The 23,791-nt window shown below is 36.2% G+C and overlaps 2 protein-coding genes across 3 annotated transcripts; one reads left to right on the forward strand and one right to left on the reverse strand.

Moving 5' to 3' along the window:
• Positions 1 to 129: 129 nt before the first annotated feature.
• LOC125814128 (kinesin-like protein KIN-4C) lies at positions 130 to 11,404 on the reverse strand. Of its 2 annotated transcripts, XM_049493577.1 has the most exons (27): positions 11,330 to 11,404; positions 10,320 to 10,466; positions 9,905 to 10,051; positions 9,575 to 9,727; positions 9,229 to 9,479; positions 8,937 to 9,112; positions 8,643 to 8,767; positions 8,224 to 8,260; positions 8,042 to 8,133; positions 7,854 to 7,970; positions 7,013 to 7,126; positions 6,841 to 6,921; positions 6,593 to 6,752; positions 6,316 to 6,416; positions 5,522 to 5,620; positions 5,326 to 5,439; positions 5,070 to 5,186; positions 4,905 to 4,985; positions 4,368 to 4,439; positions 4,177 to 4,299; positions 3,897 to 3,982; positions 2,504 to 2,554; positions 2,162 to 2,389; positions 1,897 to 2,062; positions 1,287 to 1,385; positions 791 to 1,207; positions 140 to 712 (listed from the first exon to the last, which is right to left on the reverse strand). In XM_049493577.1, exons 2-27 carry the CDS (start codon positions 10,446 to 10,448, stop codon positions 368 to 370), a joined length of 3,681 nt encoding a protein of 1,226 aa, XP_049349534.1. In that variant the 5' UTR covers positions 10,449 to 10,466; positions 11,330 to 11,404; the 3' UTR covers positions 140 to 367. The 2 variants fall into 2 exon arrangements, with proteins under 2 accessions (XP_049349535.1, XP_049349534.1); XM_049493578.1 differs by lacking the exon at positions 11,330 to 11,404 and having other exon boundaries at positions 130 to 712; positions 10,320 to 10,489.
• A 4,195-nt stretch (positions 11,405 to 15,599) lies between these two features.
• On the forward strand, positions 15,600 to 23,391 carry LOC125814198 (mechanosensitive ion channel protein 3, chloroplastic-like). Its single transcript, XM_049493653.1, has 14 exons — positions 15,600 to 15,830; positions 16,560 to 16,716; positions 16,840 to 16,899; positions 17,914 to 18,077; positions 18,455 to 18,578; positions 18,680 to 18,777; positions 18,869 to 18,982; positions 19,169 to 19,229; positions 19,741 to 19,890; positions 20,098 to 20,208; positions 20,416 to 20,583; positions 20,685 to 20,798; positions 21,699 to 21,755; positions 22,377 to 23,391. The coding sequence occupies exons 2-14, from the start codon at positions 16,639 to 16,641 to the stop codon at positions 23,205 to 23,207; spliced, it is 2,130 nt and encodes a 709-aa protein (XP_049349610.1). The 5' UTR covers positions 15,600 to 15,830; positions 16,560 to 16,638; the 3' UTR covers positions 23,208 to 23,391.
• Positions 23,392 to 23,791: the final 400 nt, after the last annotated feature.

Below are 23,791 nucleotides of genomic sequence, written 5' to 3' on the forward strand. Positions count from 1 at the left end.
TTACACATTATTTTCGAGTATTCAATAAACCTTTATAGAATTTGTATGTCGATATATAACCAAAATTGAATTTCCAGAACTTGTATTTAAAGTAAAGCACAAATGAGATACATCTTGAGCTTGTATGCACTGAAAAGCAATCTATTTCACTAAATATTGGAAAAAGTTTGAAGAATTACAACACAGATGCTCTTCAGATTAGAGCCTCCAGACTCTAGTATCCTAATACTTTCAGGACCTATGATCAATTGAGGCACCTCTTTTTAAGGTTAGGAAAAGATTAGCCATACAAAAATCAAGTGGCAGAATAGCCAAGACCAAACCTCTATACATACAATTTGAATCAAACAAATAGAAATCATGCTCCTCAGTTTTCTTTCTCGCCCGTTGCCTTTGCCTTCCGTAGAGGACTCTTAGGAGCTGGAGGTGTTGTCAGTTCAACTGAATCATTAGTCTCGGAGTTCCTTTCTCTTAAGGTGTTGTTCCCATTTGTTAATGCAGAACGCATCGCTCTGGGTAATTTTAATGCAGGAGTATCAATCTCACCAACCTTGTTTTCTGTTTTTACTGATGCATCAGCATTGACAGATTGAGATGTTTTTGTTGGGGCATCTGCATTACTTGCTTGAGTCGTAGGGGCAGTAGGAACAAGTTGAATTGTTGATTTCCGCCATTGCTTCCGTTGATTAGGTTTTGGTGCATTTGATTTCGCCTGTAAAATTACAAATTCACATTAGTTGTTGTGCAGAAGAATATGAATAGATCAGCACACAGGCTAGGGGGTGCTTACCCTGGTATTTCCAATGTCAGAAAGAGGCTTTCTTTTTGTTTCACCCTGTATGGGCTTTTCAGAAAGCGCATTTTGAAGTAACATTGCGCCTTGAGAAACTAGTGTTCGACTACTCTCAGCTTCATCATCAGTTCCCAATGTGTTTACCTCATCACCTACGACATCTAATGAGGGCAACTGGTTCTTGGTAGAACTCTCTCTGTTGCTGCACTTTTTAGGGTTACAACCACATGATGGCCCACAAGAACCAACCGTAAACCGGCATAAACATTTATTTGTCATGCATGAAGACCTTTTACCGCACGAACATCCTGAACCATAATCAGTGTCAGAACAATCTGAATCAGATATATCCATATCTTCTTCTAGCTCAAGCTTGTTCAACTTATCACTGTAGATCAAGGAACTCCGGTTCCCCTACAGAAAGGGCAGACACATGTTAGCAAACCGTAATACAAGTACATTGTTAAGTTATTCAAGGGTCCAAGGTACATGCCTTTTGCCTCAGGTCATAATCATGCCCGTCAGTGCTGCTTCTTAGCTCATTAGAGCCAGAGTTGTTTGTCCTTCCAATGGGGTGTTCTAAAGCCAATTTCTGTAAGCAATTCAAACAATAAAACAATTTAATGCAGGGAAATGAAAGATTTTGTTTCCAAGTTTTGCTACAACTCCATTTGTTAAGGTAGCAAAAAACAGCTCATCAATAATGCAGCACACTCTCTATACTTTTATGTAGACTATCAGCATGCACATCGAAGTAAAACTACAAATTATATTCACTTCCACAAACTCCCCGACATGAAAGAAAGATAAAACTATATTTTTGTGATGAGTGATGACTGTACCTATGGGTTACCAAGAAAACAACCGCTTTACAAGTGTCTGGTGCATAACTATTTCACATCCATCAGATCCTATTAGAGAACCTTGACAACATTACACTTGCTTTGGGAATAGATTTAACAATTGATAAATCTCAACACTTGAAGTGAAGAAAGTGTGTCGATTTGAAAAATAACTTAGTTTCTTCTCTTCATTATCGAAGGCAAGTTAGCAAGAAGCTACTCAATCAATATTCTACGAATTTATTCAAAAGATGTACTGACCATCAACTTCTCCTGCTGAATCAGTTCACTGTTTTGCGACTCTAGCTGTCTCAATTCACTCTTTTGCAACTCTAGCTGTCTGACAAAATTTACGAGTTTTTCCTTCAACTCCCTGATTTCAGCATCCTTTTCTCTGTATTCAACTTCCCTATCCCTTAGCTGGCATCTACAGGAAACCAGAACCAGAACCAGAACAACAGTTACAATTTATTTCAGGAAAGTTAGCGTGAAGCAGAGACTTGTATGTTTTGAAGAAGACATTTACCTAGAAGATGATGCAAGGTTAAATAAAAAGTTCATAATATTTTTTGCATCAGCAAGAGACCGGACTTGGTTCCATCTTCCCCTACCACTAAAGGTACGTTCACGCTCTTCTGCTTCCGATAACTGTGAGGCCATGGAGACAAGTGTGCTAGATGAAGTAGCAAGCATGTTTTCAAGTGCAAATATCCTGGAATTTCTTGCACCCGGAGACATTTTCTGGGGGAAATCACTGCAAAAGAAAATTATATAGAAGTATTTAAGTTAATAAGAGTATAAGCAAATATAAAATGCACTTCGCAGAAAGAATACACTTCACAGAACTAATTGACAATAAAGGTTTCACCTCAAGGTTTTCAGCTTCAACTCAGCAACCTCATTGGCCATTTTTGCTCTCCTGTAGTTCAAAATGTCACAAATTATGAAAGAAACAAAATTGCATGACAAGCTCCGCTTTTAATGCTTTGTTTTATTTTAATTATTTAATAAAGAGCATACTACATAACAAATATTAAAAAATTAACTCTAATAATAGAAATATGAAAGTGTGTGAGAAACTGGCCATTTTATACTAATCCAATATATGATCTGCATGAAACATACACAAAAACATGAAATATTCAAAGATCATAGGCTACAAACATGAGCCTTCACCGCCTGCATCCATCTCGGCACATTAAGGCTTGATACAGTTTCCAAATGGAGAGAGTAAATGACTGAACAATCTTGAACTACCAAGAAGGAGCTAAGGTTCGTATCTGTAGATTTGTGAAGTGGGTGGATTTGGTAAGAAGAGAATCTTATCCATCTAGTTGCCAGTGGACAGAAAGAATACAAACTGATACAGTTCCTATTTTTCTCATTTCTCCCAACCAAGCAGAGAATTGTCTTGGTTTTATGTATTATGGGTCTTAAGCCATAAAGATATATTACAAATCCCAGTCCCATCCATAAGAATCCCTACGCTAAACCAGTCACATTATGTTAGCTCTTAGAAACCTAATCATGTCAACTTTACTGCCAAGTTTATTGATCACGAGTGGTGCTTCAAATGACCCAACTCCTAATGCTGCACAATAACCCATCCATAAGAATCCCTACCCTAAACCAGTCACATTATGTTAGCTCTTAGAAACCTAATCATGTCAACTTTGCTGCCAAGTTTATTGATCACGAGTGGTGCTTCAAATGACCCAACTCCTAATGCTGCACAATAACAAAAATGTGTTCCATCGCTTCTAATGTCTTATCCCACCACTTAGCACTCTGTTATGCACATATGTTAGACTTAAGTCATTCTGTCACCTACAGGAAGGACTTCAAGGATGCATCAAATGATGAAGGCAGGAAAGGAGATTAAAAAGACAGGCGAATGACTTGAACTATAGTATAGGATGTTTCCCTGAACAGTAAGCAACAATCGAAATCTTGAGGCCAGGACTCAAATGGATTGGCATGGTCCAACATCGAATTTGTTTGAAAACTACCGAAGTGGTATTTATTCAATCAAATATTTTTACGAACACCCAAACTAAATGGCTTTTTCTGGAAAGGAAGGAATGCAGGGAAGAAGTCTAGTTCATTGATATTTGCCAAAAAGAATGTATGCATTTAAGTGCAAAAGACTGAAATAGTAGATGCATACAATCTGGACAGAAAGGCAACAACCAAAAAACTTTCAAGTGCTAAATAGAAAACATTGGCAAGTTCATCCAATCATAATGAATTGACGAACTTACTCCTGCATCTGGCGCTCATATTCTGACCGCACTTCATGCACCCGGACAGTAACTTCAAGTTCATGTTCAATTGCTTGCATCAATGCCTGTATGGCAAAACAGATAATTAACTGGGTGCGAAAATTTATGTTCCCAAAGATCTTGATGATACATTCTATGAACAAGAAGAATGGTCTTGTAATCTCTCTGTTGAAGGAAATTTAGAGGTAAACTACAAAAGACAAGACATCTTTTATGATGAAAAACAAATGCAAAAATAACCCCTTCTTGGCACTAATACCTGAAATCCTGCAGCACTAGTACTTCCAGAGCCTGCATTATCACGTGATGTTTTGCGGGACTCTAACAACTCCTTAAGTCGTTTAGTGGCCATAGTAGCTTCTTCAGTTTTCCGCTGCAACACCTGTATGCCATTTAAGGTAAGCCACGTGACACTTTAAAAGCAGAATGGTTAACAAGCTATTTCCTTACCATCTTTTGCCTCTGGTTCAGTGCCAAGAGCTTATGCATCTCATATTCATTCCTTCTTCCTTCCTTCTTAAGCTGTTGAGACAACACATGACACAGACAGTTAGTCACAAAAAGAATGAACTTCTCAGTAATAAAAGGAAGTTTAGCCTCTGGATACTAGATACTGTGCAATATATCTTCTTTGATAATCAAGAAAATGAACAAACATTGTCATTTAGAAAAGAAAAAATAAACAGACAAAAACAGGCAAAGTCAAATGAAAAAAGTCATTGCACGTTGATAATTAAAAGAGAAATACGCTCATTAGATGATTTGAACAAAATAGGGATAAACCATAAGTGAGACTTGGTGCGCGCACGCACGCACAGAGAGAGTGAGGGTGGGGGGATTCTACTTCCAACTGCAGGAACAAATTTTATTTATGGTCTGTCCTGAATTTTCATGGGAAGATAGAAAATTTAGGATCCCAACTAAACATGAATGCAAGTTTCATACACAAGACTGTGAACTAAGACTCAAAAATTAAATTAACAATACCTGAAGAACTTCCTTTTCCCTTGAAGCTTTCCACAACCTGAACTGCTCAGATTCTTGTTTCATCTTTTGTTGTAATTGAACCTAGATACAGAAAAATGAATCAACTGCATGAAAAGAAATACTCTTTTACAATCAAAAGTGCCTGACATATATAATAATTAGTACCTTCTGTGTCTTAATTCTGTGGATTTCATCCTGAAGACGTTTTGCTGCATCATCGCTCTTCTGTTTTTGTCTCAAAAGCTGAGATTGAGCATCCTGTTTTTTCTTCAACACAGCAACCTGCAGATGCAATGAATTATATGAAGCAAATGTTTTTCTTTGTATAGTTTATGTTTTTTTCCTCACAGGCGGCTGGGGGAGGATTGAGTTCAAGAGGATAATGTCTTGGCTGATCATTGCATACATTTTAGAAGCCTACCTGTGATTCTAGAAGATTTAATTTCTGAAGATAATCTTCCTTCAATTTTTGAGCACTTTCATCAGAATTTGAGGAAATGTTAGAGAGGTTGCGGTGAAGAGATTCAATTTCTTTCTGCACCAGTGTAAAATCAATAATAAGAAAAGGACAATCATGAATAAACCTTCAGTGTCAGCAGATAGAGCATATTACTTACCTGCAGAACTTTCTTTTCCAGTTCCAGCTCATGGACCTTTTTCTCATAATGTTGCTTTAAAACTGAGGTATCAACTGTCGCGAACCTCTTCATTTCAGCCTTTAGTAATGAGACATGAAGTCAGGAGAGAAAAGTGAAAAGAATATTAAGCAACAATAACTAATTGTGAATACATTTTTTTGAAATTGCTGTTCATACTGTAACCAACTAAATCCAAGAGTTACCTCAAAAAGAAAATTTCAAGGAACAAAAAACTTGCAAAACTTAATAGTAAATGCATAAAGCAATCTCCACTTTATGGTCTTTGTTCCTTCTTAAATGCTGTCTAATGCTTTAAACAGAAGTACCAAGGCGTCTAGTCCTTCACCCTTTTCTTAAAGGTAACACCTATTTCAATGATAATAAGAAAAACCAGCATCATCTTGATGTTATCAGATTGGGCAGTTTGACAACATATTCAAGCACAGTAGGTCATCAGACAAAAGGCACATAGAATGTATCCGATAGCCTTTCCCCTTAAAGAGAACATATCTATTGCACTACTCAGGTGACTCTCATTGTTCTGTCGAAACAGCTAAGGTCAGTAAGAGATCTCTCCAGCCTAAACCCTTTAAAGTAGATCTCTCACTCAAGTCCCAGAAGTCTCCCAAAGTTATAAGCTTAGGAAGTTTGATTCTCTTGCAATAACTTAAATAAGGAGTCAACAATAGAAGAGCAAAAATTTAATTTCTGCTCCCTAACTGAATTTCCATAAACTACTTTTATAAAATAGCATCAGAATTCGCAAAAGTTACCTCCTTCTGTTCGAGTTTTTTGTCCAACTCCTTAAGCTCCATATCCAATTTTTCTTGAAGAGAAGAGTGTTCAAGTTCTTTCTCCTCCACTTCAGCCTCACCTTTACAGAGAAAGTTTGCATCAGATTAGTTCCCTGATAGGGCTTGGACAACGTGATTACTACTGGAATAAAACTAGATAAAGATACGAATAAAAGGGACAACTCAGACCACCCACTAAACAGCAGCTATATCAAATGTTTATTTGCCCGTCATGCATTATTTAATAACTGCTTACCATTTGTATCTACACTTTTGATGTCAGAATCCTCTGAATAGTCTAACCCAAGATAATCAACAGGTTCACCATGCTTTGAATTACTGGAGCTTTGTGAGTGAAGCAACTCTGCTTCTAGTTCTTGAATTTTGCTTACATACTTTTTCACCAAATCCAAATCCTAGGAGAAAGGGATCTCCAGAACCAGATCAGCAATTCTGCTAATTTACTAATAATGTGAATAAGCATCGGTAGTAATTGAGTCAAACCTGATCAGAGTTGTCTATCTCATTCCAAGGTCTACCATTTTTAGAAGATTCAATCTTCAAGATTAGTCTATCCCTTTCAACCTGTCATATTATATCCTTATAAGAGATTTCCAAAATCGAGTCATTTTACAATTAATTTTAAAAAAAAATCGCCAACAATAAGTGAACAAACCTGGGCATCAATAGCATTTTGTGTTAATTGTTCGCAGCGAATCCGGCGTTCTTTTACCTCCTTCTGTAGCTCTGCATTGCTTGCTTCAAGCAAAGAAATCTTGCTCTTAAGAATCTGCCCAACAAACATGGAAACTCAAACAATCAAGGGATAGTACTGATGTGTCAAAAATCTCTTGTCAAGCACATTCATCCAGGATCCTTATCATGTTCCAACATATCATGGGTTGGTACAGATAGATAGTAATGTAGACCCTCAAGAATAGTACTACTTGTCTCCAATATGCACAAATAGTCCTAGAAATGCTGGAAATTCCAGTCCTTTAGGTGTGTTCAGTATGAAGGAAAATGCTTTCAGGAAAATAAGTGGGTTATATAATCTAGACAAATACTATGAGAGGTGGACGCGGGAGGTAGGGGTGGTGGGGATGGGGGTTACAGGGTGGGGGTGAGAATGAGGTGTGTTGGAAGGAGGACATAGTCAATGCGGAATACCACTTGTGGAACTTGTTTTCCCTACTTCCACTATAGAAGTCTTTTTCCTCATTTTTAAGAAACTTGTTTTCCTAGGGGTGGTGGGGATGGGGGCTACAGGGGTGGGGGCTACAGGGGTGGGGGTGAAAATGAGGTGTGTTGGAAGGAGGACATAGTCAATGCGGAATGCCACTTGTGGAACTTGTTTTCCCTACTTCCACTATAGAAGTCATTTTCTTCATTTTTAAGGAACTTGTTTTCCTAGGAAAAAAATTTCCAAATATTTTGACCAAACGAACATTAGGTAAAATTAGAAAATATTTTCCTCCATAACAAGCACACCCTTAATCACTAGGAGAATATTGTACCTGGAGTTCCTCAAATGGCGCTCCAGAATCTCCACGAACATAAAGAAGCTCAGCTTGTAACTGCTCAATTTGACTCCTCATTCTTTGCATTTGGGCTGCCATTGGGTCACGGTTGACCTGCGAAAAAAAATAGGTTCAGAAACAAAAATGAAACTCACGTTGATCTTGCTAGGCAAATTTGTACTTACGATAGCTTTGTTCTGAATGTTGCGAGCACGATTTGCATACTTCAAAGTATTTAGGGTCTCCTCTGCATTGGTGTCAGCAGGACTGACACAAGCTGCATTCATTTAAGTAGAGTAAGAACAACATACTTGTGGTAACAGAAATACAGACTTTTACTGCTTTTAATGGTAAATAGAATAAATACCAATCATAACTGTCTTGCTGTTTCCTCCAAGTGAGTCCTGAAACAAATGTATGCACAAATTAATTTGACAGAACATTTACTTCCTAACCAGCAATTATTTAAATATTGATTGCTCCTGTTTTAAGGAGAATTTTCTTATGCAAGTGTCAGAGTTAGAATTCTTGTGCTATTTTTCTTTTGTTCGGTTTCTCTTCAGGATAAAACTTGCAGAGCTCTGTATGCAACTCTCCAATTGATTTTGGTCTTCAAATGGACAAGCAGATTGCAAGTTAATTACTTACTTATGGTATCCAAAAGTGATTCAGCTTAGTGTATATTACATTATAAAAGCCATTGCAGAAAGCAACTACAGCTGATTGTATTATTTAATATTATAGAAGTTAAAAGCAGAAACCAGTGAATGCTACAGAGATTCATACCTGTAAGAGACGTGTTAGCTTGCTATCTCTGTATGGGATGTGGGCACCTTCTTTCCGCTTCTTGTCATCACCAAGGGCACTGATTACATTGCCAAGAGCAAGCAATCCCTTGTTGATATGAATGCCTACACCAGAATGCTCAAACGATGAATACTGGATATGCATATTTTTTGTTTAGGAGCTAGGAGTAGGAGAGATATCCATCCAGTCGGTGATGTCTCAACTCAAACAGTAGCTTCACAAAATAAATACATTGTACAGTCATATTTCCAAAAAAAATATAATTGTCATTACCCTCTCGTAAACGCATTTCATCAGCTCCAGTTCGCTTTGCTCGCTCTGAACCAGCAAGGTCAACCAAATGAAGCTTGGCACATAATATGTCATCACCATCATCATTTGTTGATCCACTAGAGCAATTGGATAATTTCTTTTGTTCTAATGATATGGTAAAAATGGCATGTGACCGACTGTTGACATAAATAGAAAATAAGTAACTCCACAACTAGAACCAGAATTTGTTATAAGAGAAACTTAAGTAAGGTCTACTCAAAATAAACAGTCATTCATAAGGTGATGTATATACCTTGACTGACTATTCATCTTTGTGCTTCCAGTGGCTCGTGCCACAGATCCTCGCAACAGGAAGCACGCCATCTCTTCTTTTGTCCTTACTTCTGCCTCCGTGACACCTGCCAGAGTAATTCCTCCGTGAACAGTTTCCCTTATTTGAATGGGAACCCTAGCAGGCCCCCCTGTAGGCTTTGCTGCCCCATCAGTTTTGCAAAAGGCTATTGCATTTTGATCCAACAAATCAAACACTTCTTCTTTAAAAATCTACAAGAATAAAAAATTGACAGATAAACACGGCATATCATTTTTACCTTGCAAGGACATATATTGAATGAAATACCAGAGTTCTCTTTCCATACCTCAATGAAGGATACCCTGATCAAAAATTCTGTTGACTCCTTCATTGCCTCTGCTCTTGAGAATATAGTATTCATAACCATTGGGATCACTCCACCAGTTTGCTCTTCACCATTATAATTAGTGCCCATTGTATATGTTTTCCCAGAGCCCGTCTTCAACACGCACATTATTGCAGAATGTATATATAGTTAGTCTTTTATGTCAAAACGGTACATTCAATTCAAGGACATAAACAAGATCAAATAGAGCTATGTAAAAACAGAAAAAATTCAAGTAAATTAGACCTAAAAAAAATGAACAAGAAATGAGCAAAAATACTGGCACCTTACCTGACCATACGCAAGCACGGTCCCATTGTAACCTTGGAACAATGCATCCACAAGAGGTGCAACACATTCATCAAATATACGTGAGGAAGCATAGCCCCCACTCCCAAATACATAATCAAATGTGAAGACATGTGATCCAATTTGCACCTGTTTGTGGTCAAGAACATCAACAAAAGCCAAATCAGTGTAGAGATCATACATCTGTTGTGATCAAATGATAGTTGGACTTCATTTATCCACAACATGGCACAATAAAATTTACTAATAATTCAACACTGAACTACTAAAACTTTTGCAAATGCTACAAGTGCAATTATTTAAAATTAGAAATGCTCACCGGAACAAATGACAACTAAAAACATAAAAACGGTACTATACAAAAGAATCCCAGCTAAAATCAATAAAGTAAGAGCACCTGTGGTTCTCCGGGAACTACTGTGACACAATCAGTGCACCCAATGAGAAGCTCAGAAGTAACTAGCGGTCTAATGTTCACAGCAACTCTCACACACTGGGACGTGTCTTTCGCCTCAGAAGTCTCCATTGCCACTCAATGTCAATCCTAGAAACCAATCTTAAATCAGACCACACAATGAATAGCAGCAAAACAACACCTCCTCAGAGAAAATTACCAATTGAAACAGTTAAAGGTTCCGTTGGGGTTATCAAACCACATTTCCATCTATGCACAGACAAATCAGCGAAGATTACAAAAGAAGTAACAAGACTCTACCTCAATCATCAAGACAATAACAAATTTGAACTCGTGAATACAATCTCTAGCATAATGAAGCAGTTCACAATATCGATATACTGAATGAAACAGAAAATACAGCTCGGAGACCACCTAATAAACATCGGCCAAAACCAAGCTCCTCCAAAAAAAACCTCTAACTGTAACAATCAAAATTTCCAATTGAGGTTTCAAACCACATTTTCTTATCAAAATCACAAAAAATGCAGTATACAACCAAAATTCTACCTCAATGCATCAAAACAATGACAAATTTAAACTAAAAAAATATGGATATCACTCAATTAGATATTCAATCTCGAAAAAAGGAAACCGCTGATTGAAATGAGGAAATGAAGCAGAAAGTCATGTTCGAATGCTACACATCCCTCATTTCCCCAGCTAGGGCTCCAAACGCCTCATCCACCATTTTCCTACTATACAATCGCCAAATACACAAAAACAAACCAAATCCTATACTAGTCACAATCTCAACTCATAAACACAATCAGCAATTAGCACAAAAAAACGCTAAATCCCAGATTCAATCTCCGGCAAAAATGAAGCCGCTCAAAATATCGAGTATTCCAATTAAAGCTCCAACAATAACCATACTTCCTTATAAACAACAAAGTTAACCAAATCCTCCCTCGATGCATCTAAACAAACAGCAAAAGCAAAAAAAAACTTACCTAGGGAACACAACCAGTAATTTGTACAGAGCTTTCCGATGAGATATTCGATCTCCGGTGAAACGAATCACAGTCCGAAGATCGAGACGGTGAATTTGTACCTGTGATGAGAGATTTGAGATGCTCGTTAGGGGGTTAAGGGGGGTGGGGTAGGGAGGGGGAGTAGAAGGGGGCGGTATGCTGTTTCAAAAAAATGAGTAACGGGAAGTGCTGTTTAAATTGAAATTGGAGAAGAGATGGCGCTTTTAGGTCCGAATTCAAATTTGTTGAGTTGTCACGTGCCATGCGTGTGAGTCGCACGTGTGTTTTCCACACGATTGAGAATTATTTGAGTTTTGTATATTATGAGGTTGATTATGACAAATTACCAGAAATGATACTAATTAATGTTAATCTAAAGTTCTAATTTTGTGTTGAGAGAAGTAATTAAAATCGGACATATGAACTTATATTAGACACATGAAATCATTGAAAGATCGATTTGATTCCCATGTATATACATATAATAAATTATGTAAACTAGTTTATCTCATATAAAATCAAGTGGTTAGAACATATCTTATTAAATTAATAGGAAAATTACGTGGTTAAGCAAATCTATACTACTTAATTACTCATCATAGTTATAGTTTGTTATAATTACCACTCGCGACTAATATTATACATTAATTACGTAGGCTGACTTCGAGTTTGTATAATTAATCACGTTTGTATATGTATAATTCGCTAGAATATACAAATACATATGTATAATATACAATTATCTAACCGATATACATATACAATTCACCTCTCTCTCACTCTCTGCCCTCTCTCGCTCGCCTCTCTCCTCCCTCTCCCATTCTCGCTCGCCTCTCTTCTCCCTCTCCCAATCTCGCTTGCCATATATACAAATGCATATGTATGACCTGCAATTATCTAACTGATACATACATATACAATTCACCTCTCTCCTCCCTCTCCCAATCTCGCTCGCCTCTCTCCTCCTCTCCCAATCTCGCTTGTCATATATACAAATACATATGTATAATATACAATTATCTAACCGATATACATATACAATTCACCTCTCTCCCACTCTTTGCCCTCTCTCGCTCGCCTCTCTCCTCCCTATAACATGTAGCTACGAATTGTAATTATCAAACTATAGATATGGAGAATAATTAGACTATTTTTGAGTGGCTATATGTGAAAGTTCCTCATTATAATATGATCATTAATAACTAAACGGAAGAATATGATTTCATATGCAAATTAAAGGCTAACCCCAAATATACAAATTTAAACCATGTAATCATACAAACTTAAACAAATAGGAATGAAAAAGTTATAACCACACTTTTTGTTCTTTTTGTTACTTTAGAGTTCTTCTATTTTGTTCTTTTTGTTTAATTAATGATTCATTTTTGTAAATTCTTTTTTAATATTTTGCCTCACGGGTTAGTATGACCCTGCCCTTAGGCTAGTGGGTATTATTTGTACACATAAGATTATTATTTTTTTGGTGTTTTAAGCAAAATTCTGGTGGATCGCTAAGATTTTTTTTGACAATGAGTATCTACCAAGATTTTTTTTTTTTATAATGAGTAAGACTTTCTAAACATCAAGTTACGTTAATCGTCAGAAGCTTGGCCACAAATCTTGATGATTATCGCAGCCTATTGTTTAAATATCTCAATTTACTTAAAAATTTGATTCAAATTATTTCAAGTAAACTCCAAACTAACTTTGAAATGTAAGGGTCAATTATTTCAATTATTAAACTCAACATCAATTCTTCAAAAATGTATTAACCTATTATATTTATTTTCTACGAACAAGCTTAATAACAATATGTTTTTTAAAACCAAAACAACTCAAAACAATCATAAATGAGTAACGAGTTTTCAATTTTCTACTGTGTAATCTTGTGGACGGACTGAGTTTGAGTTAAAACTTTCATTTTTAAATGGGCTTTAAGAGTCATAGCCCAACCATCAAGCTAGCTAATGGGTTGGATTGGATTTGGTTTTATAGATCGAACGTGTTTTAACTTTTAATCATGTAAAATTTCATAGGACACTTTATATTTTGGTCGCCTTATTTAACTCATATTTCATTTATGTTTTATTTTGCAGAAAAAAACAACAATAAAGTGAACAAAAGTTAAATGACGACTCCATATATGACTATGGTGCACTTCATCCTTTCATTCTAATTAGGTTTATTCGCAGGAATACCCCTAATTCATGCAAAAAACTTGTTCTAATCATGTTTGGATTTCCAAAATTTGGTACAACTAAAGTTTTAGAATTGTTAATTTTGGTGTTCCCATTGTTAGTCTTGAAGTTCCAATTTCTAATTTCTTATAAGCATTGAGTAACTTATGACTAGATTTACTTGAGAGGAAAAAAAACAAAAAACAAAAAAACAAAGCAAGTTGGGCAACTAGTTTGGCCTTTTATAACAAGGGTATGTAAACTATGGACCACTTGTTTGAAATTTGATTGGTAAACTAACAGCAGCCTTGGTCCTTGTTTTCCATTTGTTCCTTTTCAATCTCATTCCATGTTTGATATCCGTATTAAATTTCTATATCCAAAATTTAAATTTGAGATCTTTGATTAAGGCAGCCCCATCCATTGTAGCACATCCTTTGATGATCACATTTGTAGTCATTAACACCAAAAGTAGTAGTAACAACATAAATTGGTTATTTTTCAAATATGTAATTTCAATGATTTAGCGAAAACAACTTTTGTTATTGAGTATATACTTAATTTTTTAAGTGTCTTCTTCCAAAAATTAGCATACAGAGAGAAAGAGTTAAAGGTCAAAAAACATGTCTAAACTATCTCACTTTATTGAGTTTTATACCTGAACGAATGAGAATGTGAGTTTCCTCCCTGAACTATTACCCACTTGTTAGTAAAACACACCTAAACGTCAACTAGACCAAATGTTTGTTAAGAAATGCTTCGAGACATATTTGTCCATAAAATCTTCGTCTACCTAGCATATATAATGGTTCTATTTGCTGACATATTAACTTTTTAATATATTTTTAACTAACTTTTTAAAAACCCTAAACGCTCCCTTCTTAAGTTGGAGATATTGATGTCACGATAAAAACAAGACCACCACTAAAAAGATAAAGAAGAAGATTGGCTGCTCTCTATGCATATATGTCCAAATGACATGCAAAAGTTATGAGAAAATTAGACGAGTACATGACATGACAAGTCTCTACAAAATTGATGTTCAAGATCCATTGGGTTCATGCCTTTACGTCTCAAATCACTTGTGATAAAGTATCTTATCCTTATTAAGGCCAAAAAATATCTCATCATCTAAAACAAGATGAAGATAAAATTACAATTTTCTTTTTTCTGAATTTGCACATAAAATACATTTTAAAATATGTTTTTTTCTAAAAGAACTTTTTTTATATAAAAAATATTTGTCAGAATAAACTGATTTCGACCGTTTTGAGAAATGGCTAAGGTGTTAGGTAGGTATTAACTAAGTACAGATAAAATATTAATTGTTATCGCTGTACTAATTTTATATACAAAATATACGAATATGAAATAACCAATACACAAATTATTGATACATGCATAACTCTAACTTGTACTTAAATATAATTCTTTTAAAAAGTTTATTAATTAAACACAATTGAGAGTATTTGAATTGATTTAAAAGTTGGTCAAATATATTTTTAAGTCATTTTTTGACTTCTAAAAGTGCTTGATAAATATAAAATAACCTAAATAAGTCAAAATGATTTAAAATAAGTTAGGAAGTGTTTGACAAGGTTAAAAATAACTTTTTTATTTTTTAACTTAAAAATCATTTAAGTTTAACTTTTTATTTTTGATTTAAAAGCTATTTTTTAAGTCAATTTAAACGGGCTATAATTCTCGTCTTCGTTTTAAAATAAATTGGGGATAAGGCACAAGTACCCTCTAGACTATGATCGAAATTTTAGAGACAAAACTTAACTAAACCAAGGTTTTATTATCTCCTGAACCCATTTTTTTGTAATTTTGTACACTTTTTTAGCTTATGCAGCACCCAAACATCTCCAACTCGTCTCAACTGTGTGGAGTCACGAAGTGTGCCACGTAAGCTAAAAAGGTGTACAAAATAAAATAAAAAATAGGTTCAGGAGGTAAGAAAACCTTGATTTAGTTAAGTTTTGTCTACGAAATTTCGGTTATAATATGGAGGATATTTGTGTTTTTGGCTGATTTTAAAAACTCTTTGTATTTAAAAGTAGTAAGACGATGAAATGAATGGAGCCACGTAAGAAGGTGTAAACGTGGTGAATTATCCAAAACAGATATTCCTTTCAGTTTTTCACGCAACTGTAGCCGTCGGTGTTTCCGTGTTGCCCAGCATCTTCCTCCGCCATTCCATTCATAAACGAAGATCTACCAATTCCAGCTGATTTTAGCTGCTTTTTAAGTAAAGTAGCTTCAATACCTGAGATAATATCATCGATTTTATTGGTTTTGAGGTTCGTAATCACCTTGATTCGAGGATTAATGGTTCATTTTTGTTGTTGTTGATGTGAAATTTAAGTTTTTTTTTTAAGTTTGATGGTTGAGTTTTTTTGAAGATTTAGGAGTTTGTTTAGGTAAGTGAAGAAGGAAAGGAGAAGATCTTTGTGAGTGTGTGGTGTAGTAGCAATGCCGTTATTTTAACTGTTGATTGTATTTAGATTTTTCTCGTCATGTTTTATGCATTAACTTGTAATTTTGCTTGATGTGGCGTGGCTTAGTCCCATTGTTATGCTCCGAATTGATAGGATATATGAGATTTGTTGGAGTAAAGTCTTCAACAACATACGCAATGTAAGTAGGCTGTGGGGACGATAGGAGGTAGAGAAATTGTTTCGATAAACCATCAGCTCAAAGTCTTACTTTAGATATTTCTGTGATAAAAAACCTTAGTGTAATTTTGATCAGAGTGCTAGGTGGGAGAGGACTACGACTGCACTTGTTAATCCGTTGTGACAAAGAGTGGAGAGTTAGTGTGTGCCTGTGTGTATAATGTCAAAAGGGATTTCAGCTATATTTAAGGTAGTGAGTGCGCCAGAGGAAGACACTATTGCTAATCTATTACTGTGTTGGATAGCTAGGACCTAATAAATCAGTTAAAGGGGGAGGCTTTCTTTATGCTTACTGTTAGGCAGGTTGCTTCATGCTTAATTTGATGTTGGTGCTGCACTATTTTCTTTTTGTAGGTTCAGAAGATGAAGGTTCTTACCATATGCACTTTAACATTGTGACTTCTGGGTGTCATTTCTTTAAGCATATTAGAAAATGGCAGCTTCTGTGTCACTGCTGCTGCCCCGTGAATTGGGAATTCATGGGAAGTGTGGATTAAGCGGTCAGTCTAAGGTACAATAGGATTCTTGCGTTTGATTTTTAGTTTTTACTATATCAATAGAGTCAATGATGTCGTCAATTGTTTATTGATAAAATAAGGGCATCCTCAGTTCTTAATTTTTTGTTTTTTTGTAGGGCACAATGAGCAGGAGTCAGACAGATTCTTGCAGCATATTTCTGTCATCACATTCTACGGTATGATTTGCGTTGGATTATAATCACCACAAGTTCCTTTAAGTTTCACCCCTCCTCATTTTCTTTGTTCATGGATGCTAGCTTTTTTGATGACTCATTTTGCTGTCATTATGTTATTAAATACACGTGGTTCAGTATTTCTCTACCTCCACGGGGTAGTGGTAAGGTCTGTGTACATTCTACCCTCCCCAGACCTCACTTGTGGGATTTCACGGGGTATGTTGGTGGTGTTGTATATCATGGACTTCTCAATTATTTCAATTTTTTGTTGATCTTATTCTGTAAGAAGTTGATTCCTCTACTTCATTGCATTGCTTAAGCATCATGAAATTGACTCAAGAAAACTAAGCTTTATGTACTTGACATGATTTTGAATAGTTCCATTAATAGGTTTACTTTGGCAGACACACTTGGCTTAACTTAAATATTCTCATCTTGGTTTGCTTATCTAAATATTGAGCGGGTCTTGAGCTCAAATTCATGTTTGTTAACTAGATGAATTTACTTATTTTGGCTTGTGATCAAATCGTAAAGGTTGATAATGTGGAAAGTTTTAGGAAATCCCTAAGAATGTGATGTGCCTTCGTTGTCACGCAAGTGTATTTGCATTTGCAAAGTTCGTTTTGATAAGTAAGTGTATTTGCAGATAAGTAAATTGAGACTGGTTCTAGCTGGAATTGTGGTGTATTGAGCTAATTCGTGCTAGAGCTTGAGTTCTTTTGAATTCAGTATGCTCAAGCTGATATTGTTATAACAATTGAGCAAGCTTATTAAATAATCAACTCAAGTCAGCTTGTTTATAGCTCTACTTATTAGAATAATAATAATAATAATATTTATGATATATTTTTATATTATTCTTGGAATTTGAAAGTTGAATGAGGTAAGAAGAGCATTTGCTGCAATTATTCTACAAAACTCTCTCTTAAACTATATTATAAGTCGTGGTTGTAGATTCATTGATAATTTTTACTGTCTCATTGACACTTGATATGTGGTGTACTGCATCTTCAGCGGCAGGATCCTTGGAGCATCTACCTTCTGAATACTGTACACAGGCCTTTGTTTTCCCATCCTTCACCAACTAGATGTAATGTATTACTATGCCGCTCCTTGCTAAAGCCAGGTGGAGGATATGAGAGTCAAGTTTTGGAAACAGCAACACTAATTTGGAAAAGGTAGATGGTTCTATATTTATTATGTCTTATCAAGTTGCATGGACATATAGATCTTGGAGTTCTTAATAACTGATTCTTGTCATCCGATAATGCAACTCCTATCACCAATTAAGTTTCTAGTAATTGACTAGAATCTCTTTCTCAATGAGCATAAGTTCTTCTTCTTTTTTTTCACAAATCACAACCCATTCGTCAGCCTTATAATTTATCTTGATCTTGATTTTCTGCCAAATTAAACATCTGACGATTTCTTTACTTGAAAGTGGAATCATCACTCCTGTTTAAAGCAACCCCACCTACTCTATTTATCCTCCATCCATGACCCAATATTAATTTGATCAAAGTGGTACCTATTCAATTATTAGTTTATTTTGCAGGTCATTAAGTACTATACACGGAAGCCCACTTATGCTTCAGCTGATTCCGGCCATTGGTGTTCTTGTTTTTGCTGCATGGGGTCTCACTCCACTGATGCGCTTTGGAAGAAAGCTTTTCCTTCATGTACTGGCTTCTCTGGACAATCTTTCTTGCTGGCTTGCTGCAAGTTGTATACATCATTATCTGTTCCCAAATTAAAGCTTTGTCTGAAAATTTTCTTGCAGGAAAGTGATAGCAATTGGAAACAAAGTAGCTGGCATTATGTTACAGCTTCCTATCTTAAACCTGTGCTTTTATGGACTGGAGCAATACTTCTATGCAGGTTAAATGGCAATGCAATTTAAACAAAGTTGAAATAAAGTTAGATATATGCTTTATAAAGCGCTCATGCTGCTGGTACTGAACGTTTGCAGAGCAATAGATCCACTGGTTCTACCTACAGTTCCTAGCCAGGCAGTCAAGCAAAGATTTCTTACTTTTATACGATCATTATCGACAGTGATGGCACTTGCCTACTGTTTATCTAGGTGATATGTTTGCTTTCAAAATTTGATTTTCGGATGCATTAGTTGACAATTTTATTTATTCTAGCTCTTAGTCATAACATGACAGCTTATCATCATACTCTTGTTTTTTCCCAATAACTTAATGATGTAATGCTGATTGGTTTCTCTCTTTTTACGCGAAGCTGATCTTTATTATCCTTTTGGCAGCTTGATTCAGCAAACACAAAAATTCCTCGTGGAGACAAAAGACCCTGCTGATGCAAGAAATGTATGTCTGGGAATTATACGCTTACTACAATTTGTTGAAGCTTGGAGATTTTAAAACCTTGATAAAAACACAAATGCTGAATATGAAACTCCGTATAGATATTTAAACATCACCTAAAGCTAATGCTAAATACGGCAACTGAATAACTGGAAACAGTTTACCTATCTGTCAAAAGCTTGTCGATGGCTATTAGTTGGTTCCCCTCTCTGCAAGACCATGTTCTTTTTCCAAAGAAATTCTGTTCTTGGCTAACTGATTTGGATCTAACTCCAGAAGGGAGGCTTATGTTAGTTTGGCAGCAGCATACACTAGTCTGTAATATTTTTTTACACCTTTCCTGTCCATATTTGTGTAATCTAAAACTACCACAACAATTAAACTCTAAGGATTAAAGTTGCCTTAAAAGAAACATATGCATCAAAATATTCTTTTATGTACCTTTTACTATCGCTCATTGTTGCCTTCTTTGATCAAAGTTTTATTCTTCAAATATGTGTCTCGCTCTTTGCAGATGGGGTTCGAATTTGCAGGGAAAGCTGTATATACTGCAGTATGGGTTGCAGCCGTTTCATTGTTCATGGAATTGCTTGGTTTTTCTACACAGAAGTGGCTGACAGCTGGGGGTCTTGGGACAGTATTGCTCACTCTTGCTGGTCGTGAGGTAATCTGAGCATTTATTTTGAATTCCTAGGTGCTGCTAAATCAGCTCTTATACTTTTCTCCATCTTATTTAGAACATTCTCACTATTGGTTGGTTGGATATCACTTCTGCTATTCACATTTCGTTTATTTTTCTTTTCTGGATAGAATTCTTGTTGCCACTTGCACTAGACCAACTTATTTTTTAAAACTCTCTGTTGCTTCTCAGATACTTACAAACTTCCTCTCGAGCATAATGATCCATGCAACAAGGCCCTTTGTTCTAAATGACTGGATACAGACTAAGATACAGGGATATGATGTCTCTGGCACAGTGGAGGTAACTATTTGGTCCTGCCACCAATTAGATGATAAGAAACATAATGAACAATTACAATAACAAGAAGTATTGCATGCTTGATATGCAATGATTTGCATAAAGCTGTGGTAGGGTAACAACTAACAAAATCTATTTGTGCTGAATAAGTTGAATAGAAAGCTAAATCATCGGATTGAGCTGCTGCATGACTGCTTTCTTGTTGTTTAGCACGTAGGTTGGTGGTCACCAACAGTCATAAGAGGTGATGATCGTGAAGCAATTCATATACCAAATCACAAATTTTCAGTGAATATCGTCAGGAATCTTACTCAAAGGACTCACTGGCGGATCAAGACTCACCTTGCCATCAGCCACTTGGATGTGAATAAGATCAATGTTAGTGAATCAAATTTTCTAGTTAGATAAGATCCAATCCTCCTATTTTTAATAAATAGTTCTGTTGGCTGATGCGAATTTCATGACTCCTTCATGTATAGAACATTGTTGCGGATATGCGGAAGGTTTTGGCGAAACATCCTCTAGTGGAACAGCAACGATTACATAGACGAGTTTTTCTGGATAACGTTGATCCAGAGAATCAGGCTCTTAAGGTAGGTGGTACCTCTTTAGCTATCTTATTTATTGCCTGAAATACAGTGGTAAACTGCATTGACAGCTATTCTGTAATGCAACTAGTTATGGTCTTGATACTGTCTTCATGAGTTATAGGCTTGACCAATAATGGCATCTCAGTTCGCCGAATCATCTATTTTGCGCCATCTTAGATTTATTAAGATTCTATAGAAACATAAACATGTAGGATTAGTCACGAGTGTTTATCTATATGATTTCTTTCCTTAATTGTTTATTTTAGCCTGTTTTGCCTACTTTGCTTCACTTAAGCCGAGGGTCTATCAAAAACAATCTCTCTACCTTCACAAGGTAGGGGTAGGGCTGCGTACACACCACCCTCCCCAGACCCCACTTGTGGGATTACACTAGTATTGTTTGTTGTTTTTCCCACTTTCTTCACCTCGTTCCCTCTAGCAAAATGTTAAGAAGGCTAACTGCTTCTTATCCCCCTGTTTGATTTCTTTCATCCCTATTTGAAGAAATGTGTGAGACCGGTGGAGACTGATAAGGGGTGAAGGATTTCTCTCAATTATACTTTTTGAGAGTCTATTCTCACCGAATAAGTAAATCCTCGTTATCCAGGGTGAAGATGCATATAAAGAGTAAGATAGAAACCCCTTTAACTCTGACTAACACTTGACATGGGTTAGCCGTCAAAGTGCAGAGCCTAGTGCTAGTAGTGGGAACTTCTAGCCGCATCTTATCTACTGGATCACTTTATTTCTTGTGCAAGTGTGTCAACCTGTCTTCCGTACTAATTGTACATGTTATCTAATCTTGGCATTTATTTGTTTTACATATTGTGCATTAGAAGTCTAAGGTATTGATTCCTTTTTAATAGCATGACTCAACTTTTGTAATCATTGCATGTGAAACAGATATTGATTTCTTGTTTTGTGAAGACTCCTCGTTTTGAAGAGTACCTTCGAGTGAAGGTACGAGTTTTATCCTTTCTTTCAATGAAGTAGTCCTAATTCTAACATTGTAAATCACATCTTTGATTATAGTACTGCTAGTTAACCAGCCACCACAACTTAATCAATTTAAACTTGGTCATGTATAAGCTCTTTCACTTGGTGCCCTGATTTTAGATGATGCGCATTCTATATGCTTTAGCATTCACTGTCCCTTCTGTCTTCTGTTCGTCTGTTCCTCCTGCTCGTCTTACCTTTGCCAGAACTGTTTTCATGTAAACTACGGTGGGGCTAGTTTGTTATATTGTGATGCCAAAGCCAACTCTCATAAGGAGTAATAAATGAAGCTTACATGAACTATGAAAAATGTGAAATTGATATTTTGATACCAGCTTTTGGAAGTAATACAAAATGTCGATAATCATCTTTAGTATCCGTAGTTATTTGGTTCAAACTATAGTGCAGTATCTTCCAACTGTAACTCCAAACTGCAGGTATACATAGATCCAATATGCTTCTAGCTTGAGGCCTTTTCTTTTATCTCCATCTGTGGTGTGTTTGTGTCAGTTGAGGTACTTAGGTCTATCAGGAAAATAGTAACTTCCTGCTAACGATTCTCACTATCCAACTTTCGGTTTGCAGGAAGTTATATTGCTGGATCTCCTTCGAGTAATCAGCCATCATCGTGCTCGACTTGCTACACCTATTCGTACTGTACAAAAAACATCTCGCGAGATTGATGTAGATGATGTACCATTTGCTGATTCCATTTTTTCTCGTAACCGGCCTAACCCCCAAGTCCTCCTTATTGAGCCTTCTTATAAGATCAGTAGTGACGATAAAGCCAAAGCTTCTGCTCGTTCAGTACAATCTGATGAAGAAAAAGACCAAAAGGTTGAAGCACCAAGTACATCACGGGCCGCTGATGACACAAATGGCAAGCCATCAACTCTTGTTGAGAAGGAAGTCGTTAAGGCCTCATCAGCATCAAATGCTAATGGTGATTTAAAAGCAGCAACTTCGCCATCAGATGGAAAATCACTAAAACAAGGATCTGCCAGTCCAGTTAAAAGCAACTCTGAGAAAAACCAAATTGCTTCCGTTGCTGGAGACCCACCGGGGTTGACATCAGATACCAACATTGAGAAGACAGACGTAGCGTCTTCTGCTTCACAGGCACAACAAGATACTGAAAAACCAATTTCACCACCTTCAGTTGGAAGACCCATGTTAGAAGATAACATTGTTCTTGGTGTTGCACTGGAAGGGTCAAAACTAACACTTCCAATTGAGGAAGAAACGACTCCACCCTCTCCCTCTCCAACATTTTTTGACTCAGAATCAAAAGAGTTAGCTGCCTGCCGGAATGGAAATAGCTCGACCAACTCAAACAAAGATAAGACGGACGATAAAATGCCAGGAGCTCCAAGCACACAAAGTACATCAAATGACCAGAAAGAACGCGAAAGGTGATTATTTGAAGGTTCAACAATGTGCAATAATGCGCTAAGGCTATTTTTTAGAGCTTGCATTGTGCACACTGTAAATGTTTCTCATGAAATTTATTATATATAATTCTGGAGCAGTAGTTGGCTTGTATTTAGCATTTGGTAATGATCAATGAAGGCACAATAAATACCACTAACTTTTAGCTCAAGGCTTGGTCTGACCATCCATCTTTAGCTTGCAATTTTATTGTTTTGTTGTACCATAAACTCCAACAGAGTTTTGGAGTATTATTTGGCAACAGTACTCAGTAGAATGAACTTATTTCCTGGCGGTGGTTAAAAACCAAACTAAGAAAATAAAAGTAAGGGAGAATGCTCAAATATGTCATTGAACTTTCAGAAAAAGTTCATTTATGCTATCCGTTAATAGTTTGGCTCATCTATGCCATTTGTTAAAAGTATGATTCATCTATATCATTTTTTCGTTTTTAGAAAAGGCTCCTTCTTTCCACCATTTTTAACTGAAATGACATAGATAGGCCAAACTTTTAATGGAGGGCATAGATGAGCTTTTTCTCAAAATTCAGACATTTTGGTCCTTTTCCCTTT

The sequence above is a fragment of the Solanum verrucosum genome, unplaced genomic scaffold (assembly GCF_900185275.1).
Source record: "Solanum verrucosum unplaced genomic scaffold, falcon-dt-bn FXZP01000230.1, whole genome shotgun sequence".
NCBI classification, from domain to species: domain Eukaryota; kingdom Viridiplantae; phylum Streptophyta; class Magnoliopsida; order Solanales; family Solanaceae; genus Solanum; species Solanum verrucosum.